Source organism: Brachycentrus maculatus, unplaced genomic scaffold, assembly GCF_059751285.1.
Source record: "Brachycentrus maculatus isolate JH-2025_06_01 unplaced genomic scaffold, ASM5975128v1 h1tg000215l, whole genome shotgun sequence".
In the NCBI taxonomy this organism is placed as follows: Eukaryota; Metazoa; Arthropoda; class Insecta; order Trichoptera; family Brachycentridae; genus Brachycentrus; species Brachycentrus maculatus.
This window is the reverse complement of record NW_028280966.1, coordinates 1-26,424: the sequence shown is the minus strand read 5'-3', so window position 1 is coordinate 26,424 and position 26,424 is coordinate 1. Positions and strand designations below refer to the sequence as shown.

General features: G+C 31.4%; 2 protein-coding genes and 1 pseudogene across 3 annotated transcripts; 2 read left to right on the top strand and 1 right to left on the bottom strand.

The window, feature by feature from the left end:
• Nucleotides 1–1,545: 1,545 nt before the first annotated feature.
• LOC148306991 (cytochrome b5 pseudogene) lies at nucleotides 1,546–5,217 on the top strand (annotated as a pseudogene). Its single transcript, XR_015837915.1, has 2 exons — nucleotides 1,546–1,797; nucleotides 4,766–5,217. The product of XR_015837915.1 is annotated as a cytochrome b5 pseudogene (transcript).
• Nucleotides 5,218–7,715: 2,498 nt separating this feature from the next.
• LOC148306990 (metallophosphoesterase 1-like) lies at nucleotides 7,716–13,979 on the bottom strand. The gene is made up of 7 exons (XM_088264093.1): nucleotides 13,576–13,979; nucleotides 12,830–13,025; nucleotides 11,851–11,992; nucleotides 11,261–11,427; nucleotides 10,873–10,961; nucleotides 9,427–9,714; nucleotides 7,716–9,199 (listed from the first exon to the last, which is right to left on the bottom strand). Exons 1-7 carry the CDS (start codon nucleotides 13,672–13,674, stop codon nucleotides 9,032–9,034), a joined length of 1,149 nt encoding a protein of 382 aa, XP_088120219.1. The 5' UTR covers nucleotides 13,675–13,979; the 3' UTR covers nucleotides 7,716–9,031.
• A 220-nt stretch (nucleotides 13,980–14,199) lies between these two features.
• LOC148306989 (GATOR2 complex protein WDR59-like) lies at nucleotides 14,200–24,452 on the top strand. The gene is made up of 12 exons (XM_088264092.1): nucleotides 14,200–14,329; nucleotides 14,443–14,724; nucleotides 15,256–15,460; nucleotides 16,951–17,529; nucleotides 17,853–17,917; nucleotides 18,214–18,558; nucleotides 20,644–21,024; nucleotides 21,862–21,994; nucleotides 22,812–23,007; nucleotides 23,108–23,231; nucleotides 23,339–23,611; nucleotides 24,037–24,452. Exons 2-12 carry the CDS (start codon nucleotides 14,476–14,478, stop codon nucleotides 24,322–24,324), a joined length of 2,838 nt encoding a protein of 945 aa, XP_088120218.1. The 5' UTR covers nucleotides 14,200–14,329; nucleotides 14,443–14,475; the 3' UTR covers nucleotides 24,325–24,452.
• Nucleotides 24,453–26,424: the final 1,972 nt, after the last annotated feature.

The following is a 26,424-nucleotide window of genomic DNA, read 5'->3' as shown; positions in this document are numbered from 1 at the left end:
CAATTCTAACTGTTTTATGTTTGTGCACCTTGACAGTTAATAAAATATCTAATATTTTCATTATACTTTTAGTATTATTACTTTTTACTGTACATAATCAATAAATTTTGTAAAACACATTAAATCACTAGTCGTAATTAGTGATTCTGAAAAAAAAACAATTTTGATGTTTTATTAAAATTGTTTTTTTTTCAGTATCTCTTCTTATCATTCATCGTTCACTTTGTGAAATACCACTAAAGTGGTGTTACACAAAATGGACCATGAATGATAAGATGAGTGTTTTATTACCATACTACGAAGTTAACAATGCATTTAATATACAAAGTATCAAATGTAATTATTTATTTTGAATTAAAATATTAAAGCAATATAAAAATTAACACTTAAAACAATTCTTATGATTCAAAAAGATACATTTCAAATTATGTACAATCTAGGATAGTAGATGCTGAATTATATATTTTTTTCCAAAGAAAGTGTACTTCAAAATAAATATGCATGTACAATAAAAATAAAAGTATCTGGGTCACGTATATATTTAATAACGCCTATCGTTAGGCAAAATATGTAACATTTTAGACGTTTTAATCATTATTATATATAAATATGTATGCTACACGTATAAATATTTTTTTTATTAATATCTAATTAAGTATCACTTTAAATTAATTTCAGTATTAATTGAGTATTACTTTCAATTAGTATTCAGTTTAAAATCGTTCCTTAACGAGTGGAGGCTTAAAAAATCATTATCATAATATAATATCAAGTACAATTATAAAATCTTTAATTTCTCGGCGCTAATGCCTGCCTAGCAATTCGACACTCTTATGGTTTCATTTCACCGGTTACCGGTACCGGCCGAGCATCGGTTATATTGCTTATTTAGTTTTCTTTACTATACCTATATCCTGCATCAGTCATCGTTTTACCGCAGAAAAGCGCACTCCTATTGTTACTTCTTCCGCGGTATATTTTCTGCACTGAAGTCAATTTTATTCACGAAACTAATCACGCGACACTTAACTCGAACTAATAAATTTATCGAATCGCATCCTACATCGCGCACAAAACCGGATTCTTGAAAAATGACAACGCGGTGTTAAAATCACATATCATTTATACTAAGTCTTTTGATTATTCAAATACTCGTCAGTCGACAGTGAGAACTTACTATTAAAACCTGAGTAACATAACACTTTACTAATATAATGAATATAGTCGGACTTCGGAATAAGTAATTTAAATTTTACATATTTATGAAAACGTCACAGTATCTAAAATATTCAAGAAATCAAAATCGTTAATTGAAATAAGGTTTTAACGGTTCAATTTTAGCGACAGGTTTTACTTGAAAAATTAAATACATTTTTAAAAAAATTGTTACAAACGTAGATACGCGCAAGATTGGACAAAACTTGTCAATATCTTTTAAAAGCAAACAAAAAATACAGATAATTTACAATATACCACGAATTCGACTTCGAAAACGATCGAAAGAATCCATTTAAAACTGTTGTAGAAAATATATTTTTAATTACCATGGCGTCCGTTCAGGCCCCAACATCAGCAGCCTCCGACAGCAGTCAGGGCCAGCAGCTCGGAGGGCTCCTGTCCCTCGCCGTGGCAGCCCTACGGCTGTCGCCCTGGAGCGCCCCTGCGGGTCCCCTGCCCGCGGCGCCGCCCCACCAGGCTACCATAACGCTGGAAGAGGTCTCCGTGCATGATCAGGCCAGCGACTGCTGGATCGTACTGTATGACAGGGTCTACGACATCACAACCCTTCTTGACAAGGTTGGTTAATTTAGCTATTAAAACAGACCGCCTGGTTCAGTAGAGACAGCAACAGATTCCTAGAGGCAGTCTATTTTTTTCTTGTGTTGCTGTATTTGTCCGCCTCCGTAGTATAATGGTCAGCACTCTTGGCTACCGTACTGGAGGTCCCGGGTTCGATTCTCAGGGGAGAGGGTCAAATAAATATAAGTGATTTTTTTTAATATTCAAATATTGATTTAATATTACCCCGCGCTGGTACCTGAAGCGGAGGGCTAATCACCTTTTCTTCGTGTGTTAATTACTGATCAGATAAGATAACACTGCGTTTATATGATGCAGTTCCCTATGCACCATCGGGTGCGGATAAGGGTTTGAATGAATGGATGTTGTAATGGGTTTTTTACTCCATTAAGTCGATTTTTATTATTCATACCAAACGTCGCTGTTGGACTGATTTCAGTTGGCACAACGACAAACTGTCAAAATGAAAAATTTGGAAAACTAAACAAACATTTATTTAAAAAATATATCGATAACCATAACTTCTTGAAAATTCTGTCGAAACGGGATTCAAAATACAAAAGTCGTTAGAAATTAAAAGTAAAGTTAAATTTATCTACATAACAAATTTAACGCTTTATCTATACATTGTAATAGGTAGTGAAAATAAATAATAATAAAAATAAAACATTTTTATCTTTTTCAAACCACGTGCAATACTTTGTCAATTTGAATGTAACAAAATGTCATGTCTTGCATTGGGTGACATTTCTAGAATTAGCAACGAATATCTAGTAATTATTTTTCACTTAGAATGAATAAGTTTTTCTATGCATCTTGGCTTATCAAATTCTCTTTAATTTTAAGAAATCTATTTCAAATTTATATATTTGAAAATAATAATAATATATTATTTAATAATCAAACCGGTATTCGCACATTACATAGTATAACTACGAGTGTTTCGTTACTCCAATCTACATACTCAATAAACAAGTCAGCATGCTTGCATGACATCTTTGGGTGAATAGCACAACCGCGAGATTGAATTATTTCCATTTCCGGTCAAATAAATTTATTGTTGACTGTGTTTATTCACAATCCAATTCACATTTTTTTTAAAGTATTTGTGTTTTTATTATTAACACAAATATTTTAATTTCATACTAATTCTGTGAGCCTAAGCGGCTCATTATTAGAAATAGTAGTGTGGTTGTCAATAATGGGTAGAATTGGTGAATGTTACACGTGTGTAAAGTGATCACTTAAACCAGCCTATGACGGTCGTCAGCCCCGTAAATGCCTGGACTTCCATATTCTTCTTCATCTTTGATGAGATGTCAAAAAATATTATGAAAATGACTCCTGTAATTGGAGATAATCCAGATTTTGTGAACAAGAATTTGGACACACTCAAAATGTTGTAATAGAAATAGGTATCAAATTGTGGTAGAGTGTACTCGAACCGAGAAACTCTGACTTAAGAGTTTGCGACACCAACCACGGGACCACATCCCGACTTTACCATGCGCAAAGAAGATTCACCTAAAATAAAGGCTAATTCTCCCAAAAAGCTTTTAATTACTGTTCTTTGTTTTTTTTTTAAACCTGTTTCACAACTAGTTAATAATATGAAGTTATAATTTTTAAAAATTCTTAAAGAATGTGTTTGATGTTTTAATTATTTTACTTAATTCACACTCCGTTTTGTCCGCCATTTGTCCGCCTCCGTGGTGTAATGGTCAGCGTGTTAAGCTACCGTGCTGGAGGTCCCGGGTTCGATTCCTAGGGGGGGGAGGTGAAAATAAATATTAGTGATTTAACACTGTAATATTTATTTAATATTACTCAGGACTGGTTCCTGAAGCGCAAGAGTGATCACCTTGCCTTCATGTAAGTAATGATCAAGATAACACTGCGTCAATTTGGTGCAGTGCCCTATGCACCATTAGGTGCGGATAAGGGTTAAAAATAAAAATAATTCATACTTACATATTTCGTATAAGTGCTTTAATGTTCTCACTGTTCCAATAACTAAAGTGTAAAGTATGTAGTTATTAAATTGGACAAAGATGTAATTTAAAGTAAGTTTAAAATACTTCTTCAATAGTCAGATACTTTGTTATATTAACCTGTCCGGGAGTGAGTTTCTGCGGACAAAACTTTATCTAGGCAGTAAGTTTTTTAGCTGTCTTTTTTTTACTTTTTATAATTATAACATAGTCGATGCTATAAGCAACATATTTTCTTGAATAAAAAAATATATTTACACCAGTAAAAAAAAAAATTATTCAAGAAAGTATTGTTTAAATAGATTGCCATTTTAGATATAAATATTCAGCAGTATAATATATATAATATAGAGTGCTAATACGTGATACCATAACTTCTTTTTTTTGTCCACCTCTGTAGTGCAATGATTAGCACGCTCGGTTATCATTCTGGAGGTCCCGGGTTCGATTCTCAGGGGAAGGATCAAATAAATATAAGTGATATTTTCACTCTAATATTCATTCAATATTACCTTGGACTGGTTGGTACCTGAAGCGGAGGGCTGATCACCTTTCCTTCATGTGTTAACGATCAAGATAACACTGCGTTTAAATGATGCAGTGCCCCATGCACGATTGGGGTGTGGATAAGGATAAGAAAAATACGGTTTAGTGTTAAATGGTGCATAAAAAACGCGCATATCACGTACGCTCGTAGAACACACCTATATTTATTCATGAACATTCAAATCGAATCCAACCTTTATCTCCACCTGATGGTGCATAAGGCACTGCATCATATAAACGCAGTATTATCTTGATTGTTGAAACATAAAGAAAATTCAATGTTACCCTTCTGGATATTAAAGATTTTTTAAATATATATTTTTTATATAAGAATCGAACCAGTGTTATCTTTGAGCAAATAGATTTCGTTAAGTGCCATTTTAACAAGCTGGACATTTTTTGACTGGTTTGTTTTACTTTTTTTTTAGCATCCTGGAGGGTCTGACGTGCTACTGGAATACGCCGGGAGGGACGCGACAGTGGCCTTCCGCGGGACAGGGCACAGTGCAGGAGCGGCTAACCTTCTGCGCCCAGTGCTACTTGGCCAGCTTCCACAAGAAGAATGCATATACCGTAAGAATGGAGGTATTCAGCTCAGTGGAATGCCCGATTAAATCCATTGTTCACATTCCATCGTTCCCGCTTAGCTGACGATAAATTCACTTGCAAAAAATATATAAACGCTATAAGTAAAATTTATTTCTGTCAATTATCTTGGAACTGTAACAAAACTTTTAAAAAACTACAATCATGTATAATAGGTGGAAAAAAGGCGTGGCATATTTATAATATCGATGATGTCAATTTTATTTTTTAAGTATTTATTGATTGTATACCTTTATACTAGGTTTTGAATATTAAAAAAATTATGCACATAAAACATTTATTTTTTCTTACCACAGATACTAGTGATGTTAACCTCACACATTTTACAAATATTTGCTTTGGATTTAAATATGTATTACAAAATTCTACTGCAGAATTTATCTTGAAAGATGATTCTTATTCATCAAACAGCCTCCTCTCTTTACGATGTTCTATGGCAGTGCTCCGCAACCGGTGTGCCGTGGCACAATGGTGTGCCGTGAGCAGGATTCAGATGTGCCGCGGCCAAATTCAATGTAATTGACATTTTTTATTTAACATTATGTAATTAAATACAAAAATAATTGGTCATTAATAACACACAATGACAAATTATTTTTCATAACATTGTCTTTTATTTCAAAATTATAATATGATTATAAATACATAATTTTTCAATGTATTTTATGTATTAATTGTTAAATCAAACACAGATTTTTAAGTCTACTAGTATTTTATTGTGAAAAAATACATAAAAATTAATATTATGACAATTGTTTCGCTTAGTTATGTCATTTTCAATCAAATGCGAGGCGAAACAATTGTCACAATATAAATTTTTATGTGTTTTTTAACAATAAAAAAACAAGTTGACTAAAAAAATAGGCGTTTAATTTAACAATTAATGCATAAATTAAAATAGAGTGCTACAAATTAAAAGCCAAATCAATAGAAATAAAACTTTAGGTGTGCCGCGGAATTCTAGGAAGACTTTTGGTGTGTCGCAGGTGAGAAAAGGTTGCGGAGCACTGTTCTATGGCATCATCATCACAGGCTGCGAATTGGTTATTAGAACCACATATTGCGCAGTTCGGTGGTTCGCTTCCTTACCACTTGAGGTAGATAATGTGATGTAAACTCATACATAATGAAATTCATGAAACTCGTAATAAAATTAGTCAAACGGTTAAAATCCAAATAATTAGTAGTCAAGTCATCTTATTAATCTGAGAACTTAAAAATTATTGAAATGCATTAAATAAAAAAAATGGCATTCCGAAAAAACAAGAAGTTACAAAAAAAAAATTGGCTTTAGAATTAAGCCAGCCATTTTGTCCGCCTCCGTAGTGTAATGGTCAGCACGCTCAGCTACCGTTCTGGAGATCCCGGGTTCGATTCCCAAGGGGGGTAAAATAAATATAAGTGATTTTTTCACTGTAATATTTATTCAATATTACCCTGGACTGGTACCTGAAGCGGAAGGCTGATCACCTTTCCTTCATGTGTAAACGATCAAGATATCACTGCGTTTATATGACGCAGTGCCCTATGCACCATTGGGGTGCATAGGGTTTTAAAAAAAAATTTCAATGATGTATTGATAATTGAGTTAATTAACTGAAAGCATAATTTAAAGTAAGTTTTTATTTTTGTTAAATTAAGCAATTAGCAATAAGCCCGCCACTGTACTTATTTATTTTCTGTGCATGATGTTTAAATAAATAAATTAATTAATTAATGGATTAATTGAATAAATCCCATTACATGTTTAAATATAGCAAGAAAAATTGTTATGTCTGAGTGTGTCATACCATAATTATCCTAAAAGATGCCAAAAATAAGCTTTGGCAAGTAAATGCGTATAAAGGTGTAATTATGCTTATTTTGAATGCCCAACATCATGGGTATGGAAATATGAAATGTACTGACACGCTTCTGGTAGTAAAAAGGTAAAGTATGTCTTCTTTGTTGATGATGATGAAATGTAGAGATTTGACAGTTTTCGTTCAGGTGGTGTAGTTGTAAATAGTATGTACATATAAGAAAAGTACAATGTGTGAATGATAATAATTAACCTTTTAACTGCGTTCACTTTGTTCCTAAGAGACGCCCGTGCGCGGCAGTATTTCGCCGTTTTTGAAATGATTACTTTTATCATGTATTTAGTTAAGAAACGATTTATTTTCTTAAACAAAATCGTTCAATGGGATTCATTGTGCCTTTTTGGTACTCTATAATACACTCGTGTCACAATATTCTTGAAATATATCGTAATATAAACAAATAAGATCGTAACATAAATAAATCAAAGCACGCATCGTGTGTCACTCTTACCCACTGGCGATGCGTAGCGTCGAGAGTGAGACAGATATAGGGTATGATTATGGCGCGAACTAATTACCGACCACCGCAAGAAAAATCAGGGATCTTTTCTTTTATTTATCCTTGTGATGTTACAAATTATTAGTCAGATATTTCAACAGATGTCATAAGGCCAAGGATTGACGTATTATTTTATCCAAAGTTCCAACCATGAAAAAATCCCTCCAAGTTGATCTGAGGTTCGAAACTTGGAGCAAAGTAAAAACACAAACGGTTATGTCAGCCGCGTACAGGGAATGTTTTGTGAAAACACATACGGTTATGCGAGCCGCGTGGATCCGGTTAAACAATTTTTAGCTTTATATTGTAATTGTTAATCGAACATGTATTGTTAACTTAAAGTTTTGATTGAATACTTTATTTATTATTGTGACAAGGTGTAAAATGGTACATTCCAAAATAAAACATCCATTTAATGTTCGTTCACAATATTTAATTCTAAAGAAAGCTTTTTTTACTACATAAACAGTAAAAATATAGCAATACATTCATAATTATAATGTCACCAATTATTATATGTTTAAATACATAAGCACCTAAGAGAGGCTATCTACGAAAAAGTAAATCACATAGGTAAGTTGGTTTCAATGTGGAGTCATTACGATTGTTTTTTTTTTTTTCATTAGCATACACAATTAAAATACAAACTGCAAAACATGTAAATGAAATTTACAGAGTAAAATAATATTTTTACATAGAAATTAGATATGATGGGAGTATTTATTGCAAATAGAAAAATAAAAAATTACTTTTTGTTTTTGTTTTATATAACAAAAAATTATTTATAAATGACGCCTTATAATTAAAAATGCCATGCAGTATCACACATCAAATTGTCAGTAAGAGATATAGATTACACATATATATAATATATATAAAATTGTCATTTTATGACGGATGTCTAATACATAATATTTGTGTTTTTATGATAAACACAAATATTTCAACCTAAGGGGCTAGCACTTGGAAATAGAAATCAAGTTGTGGTAGAGTAGGGGTCGTCCCCACAAACTTTGTAAAGTCGCTGGATTCTTAATTAGGAATATATATGTATTTTTCCATTAACATAGACACAGATAACCTAATACACACATTATTATCTATGTAAAAATAAACAACAAAAAATACAAAAATTAAAATATAATATCACATCATTTAATGTCGTAGAATGTCATAAATTAATAATCCAATTCTGTTATAAATTAATAAAGTAAAGTAGCAGATTCAGTCACAATACTATAAAAAGAGTCATCAATGTCAATTCTCTATTATCTGGTTTAATTCAGAAATAAGTCAAGTCATCATTTCCATGTTTAGAAATTGTTCATGCAATTTAAATAGGAGTCATCTGAATTTGTATTTTTGTATAAACCCTATAGGTGATCACTTTGAAGAAAATGTTTATTTCATAAGAGATGATTATTTAAAAAATAAAGCTGTCATTATAAGAGATTTGATAAATCTTAATATAAAATAAAGACCACTTCTGTAACTACAGTTCTTACATGTGTAGGTGAGTGCCCCGGAAATGAGTATAAGGGGCCTGGAGTTTAAAATGTAAAAATGATCAAAATTTAGATAAACTCAGCCCGTTTGACTTAGAAAAACACATTTAATTAACAACTAACATCTAACTACATTAGAAATAATTAGATCCTAATTAAAGAAGTAATATTATGACTCTCTATCATTATGACACATAAAATCTTTATTATCATATTATATAATTAATGATAATTCCTTTTAACAGTTACTTGAGGCCTATGATGTTTTTTAATGTAAAATGCCATATAAATTATAAAAAGTACAAGTGATATCATGTATAAACGTATAACGGTAGTCTCTTCGGGTAAGCGGCACTTCGTTATCTTGTATTGATCAGGAGAAAATACGCCCTAAAATATAAATAAAAATTACCGATTGACATTAAAAATAATACTCACGCATTTTATTTCAAGCTCATTTTAAATATAAAAATGTAATAAAACTATGCGTTATTCTAAAATAATGTTTTTTTATTATTTTATTTGTAAACATGTTAGACAGTAAAGAGAAAAGAGATGAAGAGTATGAAAAAATGAACTTGTTATAAATAAAGCAGTTATATTTATATTTCACTTACCAGCATGAAACTTGGATTATTCCTGTTCCTCCATGAAAATGAAGGAACAGAATACTCGATCATTTTTTGGTGGTCTGATCCGGTGGGTCCAATGTTGTGCGCGATGTAACACGCGTGATGTGTGTGACCGCCAAACACCGCTCTCGGCTGCAAGTTCTCCACAATAAACTCGGTAGATTCCCTGGACAGGCAGTCCCAGCGCTCGCGGAACCTTGCATTCCTTTCCGGGAAAGGAGCGGCGTCATATTCGGTACACATTTCATCGGAAATTCTATACAATGGGAAATGCTGTAATAAAAAAAACAAAGTTTAAAGATATATCTACACCTGTTATGTACACTATTGTGAGCCACAAAATGCAATTCCCAGTATGTACTACTACTCGAGCCAAGGGGTCCACCCGTGTAGGTGCGTGTTGCTGTCACACTGAACACCGTCACTGGATATTCTGGCTCTCTAATACTTTATTTTCTCAAATCTTTCATTTAAATCTTAAATTTTACATTAAATTCATCAAGTTTTTTGACATAGCAAGAAATCACATGGTAGAAGGTTAAAATATTAAAAATATATGAAAATTAGGTCACAAGTTCTACTTCTTCTGGACATACAATGCATTTTTTTGACAGTGTGAGTAGACCAAGTTTCATGGTGAAGAATAATGCAGCTTCTTAAGATATTTACGAAATAAACAGTTGGGTACTACTCAGTATTTACTGATCTTGGTTTGAGTAGTGTATAGTTGTGTACTTTGTAGAGGCACAGTGCTCACATAGCTAGCTCAGAGAAGAAATCTGCAACCATCTTATCGCGACAGTTTCTTTCTGGCCGCAGCTTGGTAGGTGTATTCTTACATTTAAAAACCAATTAGCATAATCTATTTTTTTTTTAATTCTAAACTGTAATGGTAAATCCATGATTTGCCTTATTTTTTTCATGTCAAAAACAAAATTTGAAAGCCCATGATGAAATTGGTATAACACTTTCCTATATCAATCAGTTTTATGCTGGAAGTATGTTTTCAACACATCCAGTAAACAAAAAGCTTCCTGATTTTTAAAAGATGTAAGATCTTTTATTTTAGATTTTTGTGATTTAATTTATACTGATATATACATTTCAAAGTTTCGATACATACACATTCGAAACACTAATACACCAGATAAGTTGTGTGATGTCAACCTATTAATATTGCAATGCAGGCAAATATGTGGATAAGAAGTGCTAACAGTATATTAACATTAAAAATCACATAAAACGAAGATAAATAATAATAGAAATATGTACATGTATTAAATGAAAAAGTTATTTGTGCAGTTGGTGGACGCATCACAGTCACTATTGGTGATAAACAAGTTTATGAAAAGCAGTTAGTTCTTTTTATGACCACCTGCACAGATAAATATCTCATTTACTTTTTTAAATCGATGAACAAATGTCTCAAACCTGCAACAATATAGGTCTGCTGTAACGATCCAAATGCTTGAAATTATCACATTTTTTTGTGCTTGTTCCTCTCATGCATCGTAAAACAGCTGTAAAAATGAAAAAAATACTATTATTATGCAGTTTTAGTGATCAACCTGGGAATAAAACTTGGAAATTTATAATATGCTTACTACTGCACTATGATTGCAAACAACATTGCATGTACCATTCTTACTAAAAATCCTTAAATAAAAAATATTTAAAAAAAATTTAAATGGCAGAAATATAACATTAGGTATATATTTGGTATTTCTCTTTGGTATTTTTTTTTCCTTTCTATTCTTATATTCTTCATTTATATTATTGAAACGACATGCTTTATAAAATCAGATTATTGAAAACTCACATGTAATATTATTCAATGCAGATTCAGCTTTTTGGCACAGAAAACAACCATCTCCCTCCATTGCCATGGAATTAATTAAAACAAAGTGGTTTCCTCTTATTGATACCATCTGCACGGGTGGAGCATTCAACAAGCGTGTAAATCTGTCTGCTAAATACGGAGTTACTCTGAAAGAAATTAACCCAATTGATACAAAAGATTAAAGATATACAAATAATACTTAGGTGAGAATGTAAATCCAATCACAACCCTTCCCAAGCCAAGTACCAATAATAATATTCTCAATATAACAACAAAATACAATATGACTATAATCATTCTATAAGTTAAGCATTCTCAACTCACACAAATATCAATCTTGTTTTAATTCCAACATACCTAGATCAACACAAACAAAGTGTATTTAAAAAAAAGAGAGACCAAGAATGAGAACAAGGCTTTTACAATACACTATTTCATTACGACAGCGCCGTTATGGTCGCTGAAACGTCCATAAATACAAAAAATTTGAGAAGAAAAGAAAACAAAGATTATCCACAAAAACCTGTTCTTTGTTTAAAGGTGTTTAGAATTACAAAAAAGTAACTTACGTATAGTGAAAACCAATATCATGATTCCCTACAACAACATACTTCTTAATTTTTGGTGGTGTATCAAATACGTAGTGAAAACGATCCACATAATCATTGAACTCTGCACCGCTACACCAAAGACCTTCATCAAAAAGATCACCTGAAAAATATATATACAAATATAATAAAAAAATCTTTAGAGGGATCAAAATGTATGTGGTATATAATTAGATATCGATAGTGATTTTGAGACGTCATCACTATTTTATTCATTGTTTGGATGTCAATTTTCCAATACCTATCCATTTTATTTAGTGCCATAAATGTATAATGCCTAAATGCAGTAGTGGGATTCAGCCGGTTCGCACTGGTTCGCTAGAACCGGTACCTAAAAATTTTTGAGTTCGCCGAAATGGTCCTGAACCCTTTGTTGTCACACAATATTCTGATTGAGATCATGTATCCGAACACGCGCGGCTTAGTTGGTCCGCCACGTTTTAAAAATATTTGCAACATTATTACTTGTACATTACTGATTACTTGTTATTTGTACATTACTTTTAATTCAATTTTAAATCTATACCTACTATTATAATTGGAGCATTCTCAGTTGTTATGTGAATGTTCTGTTTATGTGCAGAATAAAAAATAAATAAATATAAAAACTATTTTTTTATAGGGGGAAGAGGTAATACCTAAAGGGCGAACCGGTTCTTGAAAATTTTGAATCTCATCACTGCCTAAATGTGACCCTTGAACATACTAAATTTTCTAGCTGTGCAGAGATATGCATAAAATCCACTGTCAATTTTTATTTTAAACTAAAAAATGATAATAGTTCCAACTAAACACTTTTATTGCATCAAACAAACAAGTAACAAACATCAAACAAACATGTAAGAGTAACAAAACCTCAACCAATATTGTTGTCTAAATTTGAGAATGTATTCAAAAACATCAAATATTTTATTCACTAACTTTCATCCTAAAACCTTACCAAGAAAAAATACAGCTTCAGGTTCGTGTATTGTCATAGCTGTCTGAAACGCCCTTTGCATTTGCCATTCTCGCCTCAATTTGTCGAACCAATGGCCGTTTCTTTTGCCAAGTAAGTGAGTGTCAGCAAGAAACATGGCGTACACCGGCTTACCATTCTCGGAATGAATATAATTTTCCAATACCGGCCACTGACACTGAAAAACACATACTTTAAATGCCAAAGATTCATTTATGAAATCACAAACATAAAGGTAATAGAATTTTTTTTTAAATGTTGGATAAAGGAATCTTGATAATTTTTTTGGAAAATTGGGTGATCATTAGTTTTCAGGTACGAGTCTCAACTTAAGAAGTCATATTCATTTGTGAAGTCTTCATTGATTGTATCCAGGATAATTATTTTCCAATGCTATTGGGATCAAGCGTTTTTTCATGTAACGCAGTGGAATGGTGTTCTGGCACCTTTTTTCAGATATATATCTTTTTAATTTTCAAAATCAATTGGACGAGACAACGCCTGTGCTTACATAATTACAATCTTTATTTATATAATTCGTCAATATGATAAAATATGGTTTTGTAATGAATATTTAAATTATATTTTCTTTTTTTTTAGTAAAAAGCTCGGCATGAAGTGAGTTCTGGGACCTCTTTCTTTAAAAAAAAGCCCTGAATATAACTAATGTTTTCTCGCGAGTTAATTGCAGTGCGTAATATTATTTTTTCACATTTTTTTAAACCTACCTGTAAGAGGAGCACATAATATATTATGTATTCGCAATAAATAAAAACTGAAATGACATAACTCAATAGTTTAACTATCAGGTCGTTGCGAAGTCTCATATTCTTTCCGTGTGAATTATTATTCGAACACAGATACTAAAAACATTCAATATGTTATCGATTAACACAAACACAATAGTTCCTTGCTCTCCTGCTATACAATTAGTTGGTCTCTGTTTCCTGCAGCAAAAAGAGATGAAATTATATGTATTAGAGAGATTTACTATTCAAACAGATAAATCTGTGTATTTATCAAATTGAAATCTATAAGAAATGGTAAATTCGTAGCTTTTGCAGGTCTTCGTAAATTAGCGGCGGAGAGCGGCGTACCGGGCGTATCGATAAAAACAGAGATTGGCAGAGATATTTTGCTTTATGTCTTGTGTCTTGACGTTGACATTGGCAAACGAACAACATTGGAAGAACGTGAATAAAAATAAAATATTTCATAGAAACATCCCATTTGGAAAAAAATCTGATTGGCAACCATTCAAAAAATAATTAATCGTTTTTATTTATTTTTATAAATACCATAATTGTACAAATCACTATCATTTCTTTGTCCCAATCTCAAATAAACACAATTTTTAAATCAGCCATAGACCATCCATTACCAGCCGTCATGTAAAAAGTTCTATGATATTTGGAAACATATTTATACCTATTTTTTGACGTTTGCCCGGCTCACTCCGACTTGTCAAAAATTTTAATATTGGTAAATATTTAATATCATTCATCATTTTATATTGTCCTCAAATTTTAGCGAATACAAATTCTTAGAACATTGTGTCGGTGATTAATATAATTTTTCATACTATTTATTTATAGAACAATAGCAAACGTTTCTACATAATATCCGTCATGTCTACACACTGGAGTGCTGAGCCCTCGAAATTTGAATTCAGGGATCTCCAAGCTACTGCCATGTCTATAGATTTTACTGGAAATAACGTTCTTCTTGCCGGTAAAAGATGTTTGGCAATAAAACAACTCAGTCAGGAGGGTGACAGTAGTGATACTATTAAGAAAATCACCAGACAAAGTAAATATGATGTAGCTGGGGCTGAATGGTGCCAGACCCAGCAGGGGCAAAGAATGTGTGCCATATCTGTAAGTTTTTATCCACATTTTAATAAGTATTTTAATTTGAAATGTCCCTGTCATGAATGGGCATATATTTTATTCCTTAAATATATAATAGGGATTTCTAGCCTTTTTTTGACTCGCATACGCTTTCATAGTCCTATTTTATAATTTTCATCCTCTCATTTAAATTTAAATTATAAGTATATTGCGGGTATACTGGCGTTAACTCTAAACTCTAAAATCCCTGTTTAAATAATTACTGTTATTTAAAGCTTTTAGCCTGACTAAAATACCCGCTTTTAAACTTTAAGTTTAAAAACCACTTAAATATGACATTTTAAACTACTTAGTGCATTTTGCCAGTTTATAGAACGTTGAACACTATAATACTGCATCATTAGTCAAAATTGCATATTTACGAGTTAACGTTTTTTGCCAGTATACCCACAATATATTATTAATTAAAGATTCAGATGGGTTGCTATTTACTGATTATTGCGAGTACATAAAGCCATGCTATTAAAATTACCAGATTTTGACCTTTTTAATTAACAGAGTAACCAAAGAGTAGACATCTACCATTGGAGGAATGGAGATCTCACGGGAATACATTCTCTCCGTGGTCACACGAGGGTGGTGAGTGATACACACTGGCACCGGGAAGACCACAACTTGTTGGCCACGTGCTCCATCGACACATTCACGCACCTTTGGGATCTAAGAGATACCAGAAGACCCGTTCTCTCGCTCTCTGCTGTTGGTAAATACTTTTTTAGTTACAACATTTTGAGTGTGTCCAAATACTTGTTCACAAATCTAGATTATCTTTTATTATAGGAGTTATCTTTCATATTACTTTTTGACATCTCAACATAGATGAAGAAAAATGTGGAAGTCTGGACATTTACGGGGCTTACGACCATCATAAGCTGGTTTAAGTGATCACTTTACACACGTGTAACATTAGCCAATTCTACCCATGATTAATATGTGTAGCAAGAGAAATAATACAGTTAACACATAATTTAAATATGTACATACAAGTACGCACACAGTTTTATTTTATATATTACTACTGTATACATTAGTTACATATCCAACTCATGTATACACGATCTTCTTTTTTCCATTTCTCTGTCCAAGGTTTTCAACTATTTCCTAATTGGTACTGTTTTAATCACTTCAAAACATGTTCTCCCAAATCCTTGCAAAATTTAATCTTTAGAAAAACTCCCAAAAACTTGCAAAATTTAATCTTTAGAGCAATCATGTATAATAATGACTTCATGATTTGAATTTAAAAATAAAATAAAATAATGCAAATAAATTTCTCTCCCCATGTACAGTTTAAATCTCAAAAACTCACTTGCCACACTCACTCACACACCATGAAAAAAAAATAGTTATATGTATTTACATTGACCATACTGGGAATCGAGCCTGGGACTTCACGCACGGTAATCAAACTTGGTAGCCACTATACCATAGAGGTAGACATTTAATCTACGAGTATATTTAAAATAATGAAACATACTAACCATCGACAACCTAAAAAGAGTTTACTATGCTATCGTTCACTCACTACTACACTATGTCATTATTGCATGGGGAGGCTCATACAACAACATACTGAACTCAGTGAAAATAGTACAGAAAACCATAATTAAAGTCATCTTGAAAATAAAACATATTTCCAACAAAATTATTATTTAAAAAATTTCAACTCCCAAATATAGAATCCATTTATAAAAAAAAAACGCAGTTTTTCAAATACTAAAGGGTGACAACTATTTAAATTTAACAAAGAATTTATCATCGAGATTCTCAAACGATTTTTCTATTCCAAAATGCAACACCAAGCAATTTCAGCAAAACTTCAAATATTTGGCAATCAAACATTTCAATAAACTCCCTAAAGAAATAAAAAAAAATAGATGATAAAAAAATCCTTAAGAAAAAAATTAAAGCTCTATACATTTAAATCTTTAAAAAAATATATAAAAAAAAAACTATTATATCTTTTATTATATAACATTTTAATGTTATATAATAAAAGATGGACTTACACTCGTGGTTTACCACGAGTGTAAGTCCCTTTCCAAGCACAAGAGCACAGACTCTTTTATGGAGAGGCACAGCGAATCGAAATATAAAAGTTTTCCATATGTATAAATGATTCAAATGTTATTATGTTATAAATAAAAATGTAAATATATTAAACGAATAATTAAACTGCTGTTTTATTTTTAGCTGGAGCTTCCCAAGTTCAATGGAACAAAGTTGCTAGTCACCTTTTAGCCACAGCTCACGATGGTGATGTAAAACTTTGGGACAAAAGAAAGGGTTCATCACCTATCCAGTATATCTCTGCACACTTATGCAAAATACACGGATTAGATTGGAGTCCGCATCATGACTACCAGCTGGTCACTTCGAGCCACGACGGGACCATCAAGTACTTCGATATCAACAACCCGAGACGAGTGGAGAGCACAATTACAACGAATTACCCGGTTTGGAGGGCTATTTATACTCCGTTTGGTAGTGGATTGGTGACGATGGGCGTCGGGTGGGGAGGTGTGGCAAGGGGGGACCAGGCAGGGGTGGTGGCTATCTGGGTGGGGGGGTCCCTGGTGCACCGCCTCGAGGGACATACTGACGTGGTGCTGCAGATGCAGTGGCGTCCCAACATGCCCTCGGGCTACCAGCTTGTGACTTGGGCCAGGGATCAGACTCTGAGGCTATGGACGATGCATCCGTCACTATTGAAAATTTGTTTTCACTATCTTCCATCTGATAATGAGATAGAGGATGATTGCCTGAGTGACAGTGAGTATTATGATTTTTATTTAATTGCATTTCTAAAAATTAAAAAAAAACATTATGTCTTATATTCAAACTGCAATGGGATCAGGCCAATACTCGGGACTAAAATAAATTTATCTACAAAATATTATATTCTATATGACTAATTTGTATCCAGTCTTGAGATTATTTTGTATTTTATAAAATGGAAAATCACAAAGTTAGTGATTCAAATATTGATTGTGTAAAATAAATTATCTATATGGATTTAATCATATTTTTTTGCTTCAAATGCTTGGTTTTGAACAAATAAATTTGACTCAAAGTTAATTAATGTTTTTTTACAGCTATGAGCTATGTGTCAACCAGTGATTTCCCTGAATCTTTTGGAGACGCAATGGAAATTCCAATGGTTAGTATTTTATTCAAACTTCATAATTTTATTGTTACTTAATGCTAACTACAAGCTGTCTCTGACAAAGAAATCTCCAGTTGCTGACTTTCATATACTTAAAACATTCGTATGCCACAATGAATATTGCATATAGTTTACATATATTTTATTAGTTAGTTTATATTACATATATCAATGAAAACCAGCCTGATTTTTTTTTGCATTCAATGATAATCAATAATGAAAAATAAGACTTAAGCTCTATATGTGCTATTCCCTACCTGAAAACTTGTTAATTCATTGAAAATTTTTAGAAAAGATTGGTTTCACAAGAACCTCAGCAATCACTCCGGGAAGAGTTTGAGTCCATCAGGAATATGGAAAATATATCTATTGCCGACATGGACTTAGATCACAAGACCTGCACCGTCAGAACGGAGGCCAATGGTCACACGGGAGTTCTGAAAGTACATTTTCCCGGCTCCTACTCGTCTGACCTGACTATACCTCGCTTTACCTGGATCACGGGAACTAACATAGATTACAATTCCACTATTAGAATTCTCCAAACGATCAACCAAGCAGCATTCTTGAGAATTCGACAGCACTCACCGTGCCTTTTACACTGCTTAAAAATATTAGTAACTTGCATACAACAGGTAAATCATTTTTACTATATATTAGTAAGTATTTATTATATATCAGGTGTCCGGTGGCAGAATTAGGATTTAAAATTTTAATAAAAAATAAACTGCAAAGGATGAACATTTATTTCAATAACTAATGCAAAGAAGAGAAGTGCGGATTTCTTTTCTTAAAAATTATTTCATCTAAATGTAGACCGCCACGTCGGACAGAAATCCTTTGCAGTTTCTTTTATTGAAATTTAAAATCCGAACTCTGCCACCGGACACCCTATATTAGTAAAATGCAGGGTAAAAATACCCCTCATGTTGTTGTGTACCTCTTTTCCAAACCCTCCTCCATCCGTTCTGCACCCCCACCCTCGCTCCTCTCCAATTTTAAATGCCAACCTAACCTGATATTAGACAATCATATATTGAAATATTCATTTTTCTTTTTTTTATTCCATGGAAACACTGCCAATTTTATCTAAATATTTCCGCCAATTAAGTTAATCCATTCGCACGGTTTTTGGAACTGATTTTTGGGGCAGTTTATTTGTTGTTGCTTACCATGTATTATGAATTCTTTTTAACAGATTTATATTTTCCACTGACACTTCGTGATGGAATTGCATTTTTAATATATTATTAGATTAAAACCAATATTTTTAGCTTTTCCACTTTATTTTTATTTGACCAGCGACCGGGTTTCGTCGTTACCGACATTATCAGACTGGTCTGATGATGTCGTTGTCGACCAGTCTGATGATGTCGGTAACGATGAAACCCGGTCGCTGGTCAAATAAAAATAAAGTGGAAAAGCTAAAAATATTGGTTTTAATCTAATAATATATTATTATGAATTCAATGTTTAATAATTTTAAGCTGTGTACTTTACAATATTTAAAGTATTTATTGATTTGGCGTTTAATTTGTAGAACTCCATTTTAATTTATGTATTAATTATAAATCAAGCACAGATTTTTTGAGTCTACTAAGTTGTATTTTATTAACAAAAACACATAAAAATTATATTGTGACAATTGTTTCGCCTTGTTAGGGCATTATCAAACGAATGTTTGCATTCGTTTGATAATGCCCTAACAAGGCGAAACAATTGTCACAATATAATTTTTATGTGTTTTTGTTAATAAAATACAACTTAGTAGACTCAAAAAATCTGTGCTTGATTTATAATTAATACATAAATATTTAAAGTAGATTATTTGACAAAATCATTCGTTTTACTTACAAAACTCATATATTTTGTCATAGGAAGTTAAATGAAATCAATAAGTAATTTAAAATGAACTTAATATTAATTTATACAACAATGAAAAAGATATTAACCTCTCCAGGAGTACAATAATTGATGTCTGACTTTCTCTGGGGAGTGGGTTTTTTTTACACTAAATATGTTTTTTTTTTAATAAAATCTTTGTATTATGAAGATAGAAATTATGTAAAAATAATTTAAATAAAAAGTAAAGCTCACCATCTCTAGGTTTTATTTTATGGCAAAGTTAAATACAAATATCCACAGATGTCATTACTAAACAAATTATATCATACCAACTGACAGATAGACTTCGACGTTCATTAATGTCGATACTCCTTTGAGGAAAATTCGCACCGACATTCATTTACGTCCATAATCATAAAAGTTAATTGATGTGTTGAATGGATTACTGGTGAATTACTGGTGATCATTTAATTGTTTCGGGCCTAGCTAGCCTTGCTCTACTATTGTTTATATTCTTGAATTATGTTAAACTACTATTATGTACCATAATAAAATGCATCATGTAATGGGTTATGTTTGTCAATATTGAATGTTTTGAGAGAGCAAAATTATATTTTTTCATAGAATTAAGGAATCAAAAAAGAGTTAAAAATAAGTACTTAAAACAAGTTATTACCTTATATGTACTTTAACAGTTAAAATTTACTAAAATTCTGACCAAGAGAAAAGCATTATATTACATTATCATTGGAAATCTCATTCTCTTTAACATCGGTGGTTACGTTTGCTTTGTAGTTTTGGACAGTTTGGTCCCTCAATTATATACCCGCATATGTTTGAATGGAAATCGAATATTTACTGGTTTAATTTTTCAGATACCTATTAAGACCGGTGATTTGAATTCTGATAAACAAGATGAAAATAGGCCTTTATCAGAAAGTGGAGACAGCCCATCCAATAGTGCCGGAGACAACCGCATACCTTTTCCTCGAACCTGTGGCGCAAAGTGGTGCAGTGTGGGCACCCTGGTGGTGTTTAACAGACCTCCCAATGCCAAGCGAATGTCGCTCAAGCCGGAAAGTTCCACCCCGCGCTCCCTGTCATCCCTGTCTGCCCCGCTGCTCAACTCCGGGACCTACAGATCTCTCTCCCCGCACCTTCCCACCTCTAAGTCCCCCCCTTATTCCGGACATGCGTTCTTATTACTGCGTCCTCCATCGCACTTAATAACAACTTTCTACTTCCAAGATCGATGGGTATGCTTTTTATATATTTTTTTATTTATTCCACTATTTAGATTAGCAGCTACATTAGTAGAGTCTCTCTCTCAATTAGGTATATGTAATCCTTTTATTTAATGGAGAATTCTCAAAAATATGTAATTTTTTAGAAGTCTCCATCAAATAAACCCATACCATACTAATGTCGCATAAATTTATGACAAAGGAGTGTCTACCTGAATTTTGACACTCATCCCAACTCCATGGAAAAGATTTCTATCTAATACTGTTGAAGCTACCAATCGCTGATGATAAAAGCACTAAAATGTTTTTGTAAACTCAATTATAAATACAAAACATATAACAGTGTAGATTCTAAACAAATCATATCCAGCTATAATTTTTTCATACAATTTTTTTTTTAAATAATACTTTCATCAAATATAAGTATAATATTGACATTTCATATTTTCTGGTAATATGTATCAGGGACATCACCATTAAATTTTTTTCGTAGCAATATATTTTTCTAGCAATTTTCGTAGCAATTATCATAAAAGTGAGCATTGAATCTAATTTTATTCTTACTTGAGTTCACTTAACAGTTTAATTTTGGCAGAAAAAATTCTCACCATAGGAAATTGTCAATAAGTCGAAACAAAACTGCCCGAACACTTCAATATATTTTGCTTGATACACTATCGACGAGTGGGAATATAATTTGTCTGTGTAGCGCTAGGGCTGGTCAATGTAATACAAACTCCTGGTCAGAGTCTTGCTCAGGCTAGACTGGAAACTTGTTAATACATATATAAGTTTATTAATCAAAAAATGTTATATTAGTTATAATTTTTTTTTGTTTTTGACTCACAGAAAACTATATCCAAAAGGACTGGAAGTGGCCAACAAATCACTCCCCGAATAACATTGTATAAAGGGGACCATTTATTTTTCTTAAACAAACATCTGGCTGAGAAATACATAATATCAAATGACTCAATTCCAGGTAAATATTCTGACATTTTTAATATAAAATGCTACGTTTCAATAAAATAAAATGTAATTTATATCAACACAGTTTTTACTTTTTCACACGTACAATAGTGCCTTAAAACATTTTTCAAGATGTTTGTATTCTTCATTGCTTTATTTTTTATTGGATTGCTATTAACATTATTATAATAATAAAATATCCAAGGTTTTGTAGAGAAAAAATATATATTACTGTTTTTAAGTATTTTGAGGTAAAGTAAATTCAAATTTGTATAATCATATTCGTCATTATGTTGATGTAAATCTATTTACGAGGGCTCTCCATAAAATAAAGTCTTCAGTAATTTTTCTCAGCACAAAACATGTTTATTTAAATTAATACATAATTTTTGGAAAGCTTGGGCTTTTTCCTATTTTTTTTACATAATCGTCATTGCAATGAATGCATTTTTACATGCAGTGTACTATCTTTTTTATGCATGTGTCATAGATCTCTCCCACAAGTTTACTGTCACCCAATGATCTGCAAGCATTGCTTTTTTCACTTTGGTAATTGTTTGTCTATTCGTAAATTCTCTGCACCATTTATGTACGTTTTTGGCGCTCATATACTGTTCTCCATACACTTTACGTAGGTGAGAATGAATGCCTCCCTAGATTTTGTTTTTTTGCATACAAATAACCAATCACAGAGCATACTAGCTGAGACTAAGGGTCGCAGAGAATACAGCGTGGTGGGATCATTCCTGGCGACCCCATTACCTTGTAGACCTTATCTTACAGATACTCCTCGAATATTTAATTTATCGTTGTATGTATTTTTTTTTCAGAGATGTGCGAACACAATGCTCTAGTAGCAAGTTCAATTGGTAGAATTGATTTAATGCAAACTTGGCAACTTGCAGCTTTAACTGCAACATCTTTAGAGCAAATTAAGTTAGATTTGTCTAAATCCAATTCATTTATGGATAATGATGCGATCAATTGGTCCCTTCATCCTTTTGGCTCTAATATGATACAAGCACTGTAAGTAGTTATATGCATATGTATTTGAAACGCTTATGGTTTTCTAATAAATTGCTAAATTATTTTGTAATTAATTATTTGTATTTCTTAATTTTTTTAGAATTAACCATTATGCAAAAATATCAGATATTCAAATGGCTGCAATGCTGTGTTGCGCATTCAGTGTATATTACAAGACCTCCCTAAGCGGAAGTAAATCAAGTGATTTATCAACTAATTCTAATGTAAGTTACGGATAAAAATATACCTGATATTTCATTCAATTGGATAATTTTAAAATAAAATTATCGTAGATAGTTTTCAAATGTAATGATTTTTTTTGTTGTTATAGGGCAGTGGAAGCTCTCCATATAACACAATACATAACATCAGTGAGATAAATGTAGAAGGTTGGGCAGTGCCGATACTAAAAAATGATAGAACGAGTTCCTGGTCAGATTCTACGGATATCAATCCAAGTTTTTATGACACATCATTAGGGAAGTGTGATGAGATAATTACGTCCCAAATGTTAGACCCCTCCACGACACATCTGTATCAGTGTTACATGAGAGTGTATGCGGACATTTTACATAAGTGGAATCTCTTAGAAGCCCGAGCTGAGGTAACAAATTAAATATGTGATTTCCTTAATACGGCATTAATACAAAGACCATGATTCAGATATTCTGCTAAACTGAGACAATAATTGTCTTATGTAAAAAGACATTCAGAGGCAATATGATGCCTCGGGCCATATTTCAAGACAATCCAATGAGTTTCAAAGCCAAAAGTTTCTTCAATCAGCTTGTCTATTGGGCTGTATTAGGACGTTGCTAGTGAATAAATACGACTCTTTTAAAGTTCCCACTCCATTTTTCACATTAAGCGTAAATAATTTAAACTGTTTTCAACATATATACTTTTTTGGGGGGAAATTATTCCAAAGTAATCTATAGCAACTGTTAATGATTTACTGAAGCGGATTACCCCAAGGAAACAGTATTACAAATTGCATAAAAATTAACATTTTGATCTAATCCTTAACAGGTAATGAAACATGTCTCCATCGGGGAAGATCCAAGTCACAGAGGACTGGATGTACTCAGCGATTGTCAGAAGTGTAAGAACGTTGTCCGGGGAAGTCGCTGTTCCCAGTGCTCCTTGTTGAGTCTGACTTGTAGCGTGTGCAACATCGGGGTGCGTGGCTCCGCCAACGCCTGCCTGTGGTGTGGCCACGGAGGGCACGCTACGCACTTGCAAGAGTGGTTCTCCAAGTATGAAAACTGTCCCACTGGATGTGGTTGCAAATGTACACGGGGAATATTGGTCATCTGATTTTATTGGCAGCAAAAACAAACAAAAGAATTGGTGCAAAATTTATAAGCTATTAATGCATTAGTAACAATAAGTTTTAAAAACTTACTTTAAAAATAAACACGCCCATCCTTTTAACATAATATTTTTGAATTCCAATATGGATAATTTTTATTAAAATTTTACTAGATTTCTCACTTTTACAATATTATTCAGAACTTAATACAGAATTGACATTTTTCTGAGAGATGATTTTTCACAAACTACATCGGGTCAAAACATTTTTTGTAGATTTTGTTTATTTATTTTTATTTGAGATAGGATATTTCTCTACCCAAATAAGATATTTTTTACAATATTTTGAGTGTGTTCAAATCTTTGTTTTGTCAACTAAGGAGTTATTTATATTGGCATTTGAACATAGATAAAAAAGAATATGGAAGTCTGGATATTTACAAATTTTAAGAACCCAGACTTCCATATTCTTCATCTATGTTGAGAAGTCAAAATAATATATTTTTTAATTACAATTCCTCATACTTACTTCATTTGACCAATGTTTGTGTTTAGGATACTTCATTAGATTACTTACTATGTATCTGTACCCACCGAATATTCTGCTACATGATTAGATAAAAATTATCTCATTGCATGATCACTGCAGGAATTTTTTTTTTCTCTCCTTTTTTATTCAAACGGGTTTCAATTAACGTGGTAAAATACCAAACACACCTACAGAGACTGCTATAATTACTCTTGAATCATCACAGTACAGTGCACAGTGGTTATACATGTGAATGGCAGAAAAAGAGATTCATTTTTCAATTCTTCATTCATTTGACATTCTTCACTGTAATCAATTACAACTGTAGCCACGGAATGTTATCAAAAATGTATTGAACTTAAGGTTGACATTTTATACTGTTTTATTTGTAATATGAGTGTTAATATGCACTCGGTTTCAAATATAAGCATTGCGCATTCAAGGGTTAATGACTGATACCGTGTTATAAAATGAAATCTAATATTATTCAATTAATTCCAAAAATTAAGTAGAAATATTTATGAAAGGGCAAAGTGCAGTATTTAAGTTTTTTGTTGTTGTCTTATCTTTCTGTGAGTTTCTAGACTTTTCAAACACACAAACATTAGATATTAGATTTTTTTGTAAAGGATTAAACAGGGTATTAAGTATAATAAAATGCTTGATTAAAATCTTTTTATTTCAAATTTATTGTACAAAGATTTTTCCCAAAAGTATGTATATACAAGGTCCACATTCGACCTCGAGCAAAGCAAATCAAAAAAACGTTTGGTCCTGTATATATTCAGAAAGCATAGCCTACTATTCTGCCAAGCAATTTGTGCACTTTGATTCTTTTTGTGCTCCTGAATATATATATATATATTATATATATATAATATATATATATATATATATAATATATATATATATATATATATATATATATATATATATATATATATATATATATATATATATATATATATATATATATATATATATATATATATATATATATATATATATATATATATATATATATATATATATATATATAATATATATATATATATATATATATATATATATATATATATATATATATATATATATATATATATATATATATATATATATATATATATATATATATATATATATATATATATATATATATATATATATATATATATATATATATATATATATATATATATATATATATATATATATATATATATATATATATATATATATATATATATATATATATATATATATATATATATATATATATATATATATATATATATATATATATATATATATATATATATATATATATATATGTATGTATGTATGTATGTATGTATGTATGTATGTATGTATGTATGTATGTATGTATGTATGTATGTATGTATGTATGTATGTATGTAGTATATATATATATATATATATATATATATATATATATATATATATATATATATATATATATATATATAATATATATATATATATATATATATATATATATTATATATATATATATATATATAATATATATATATATTATATAATTATATATTATATAT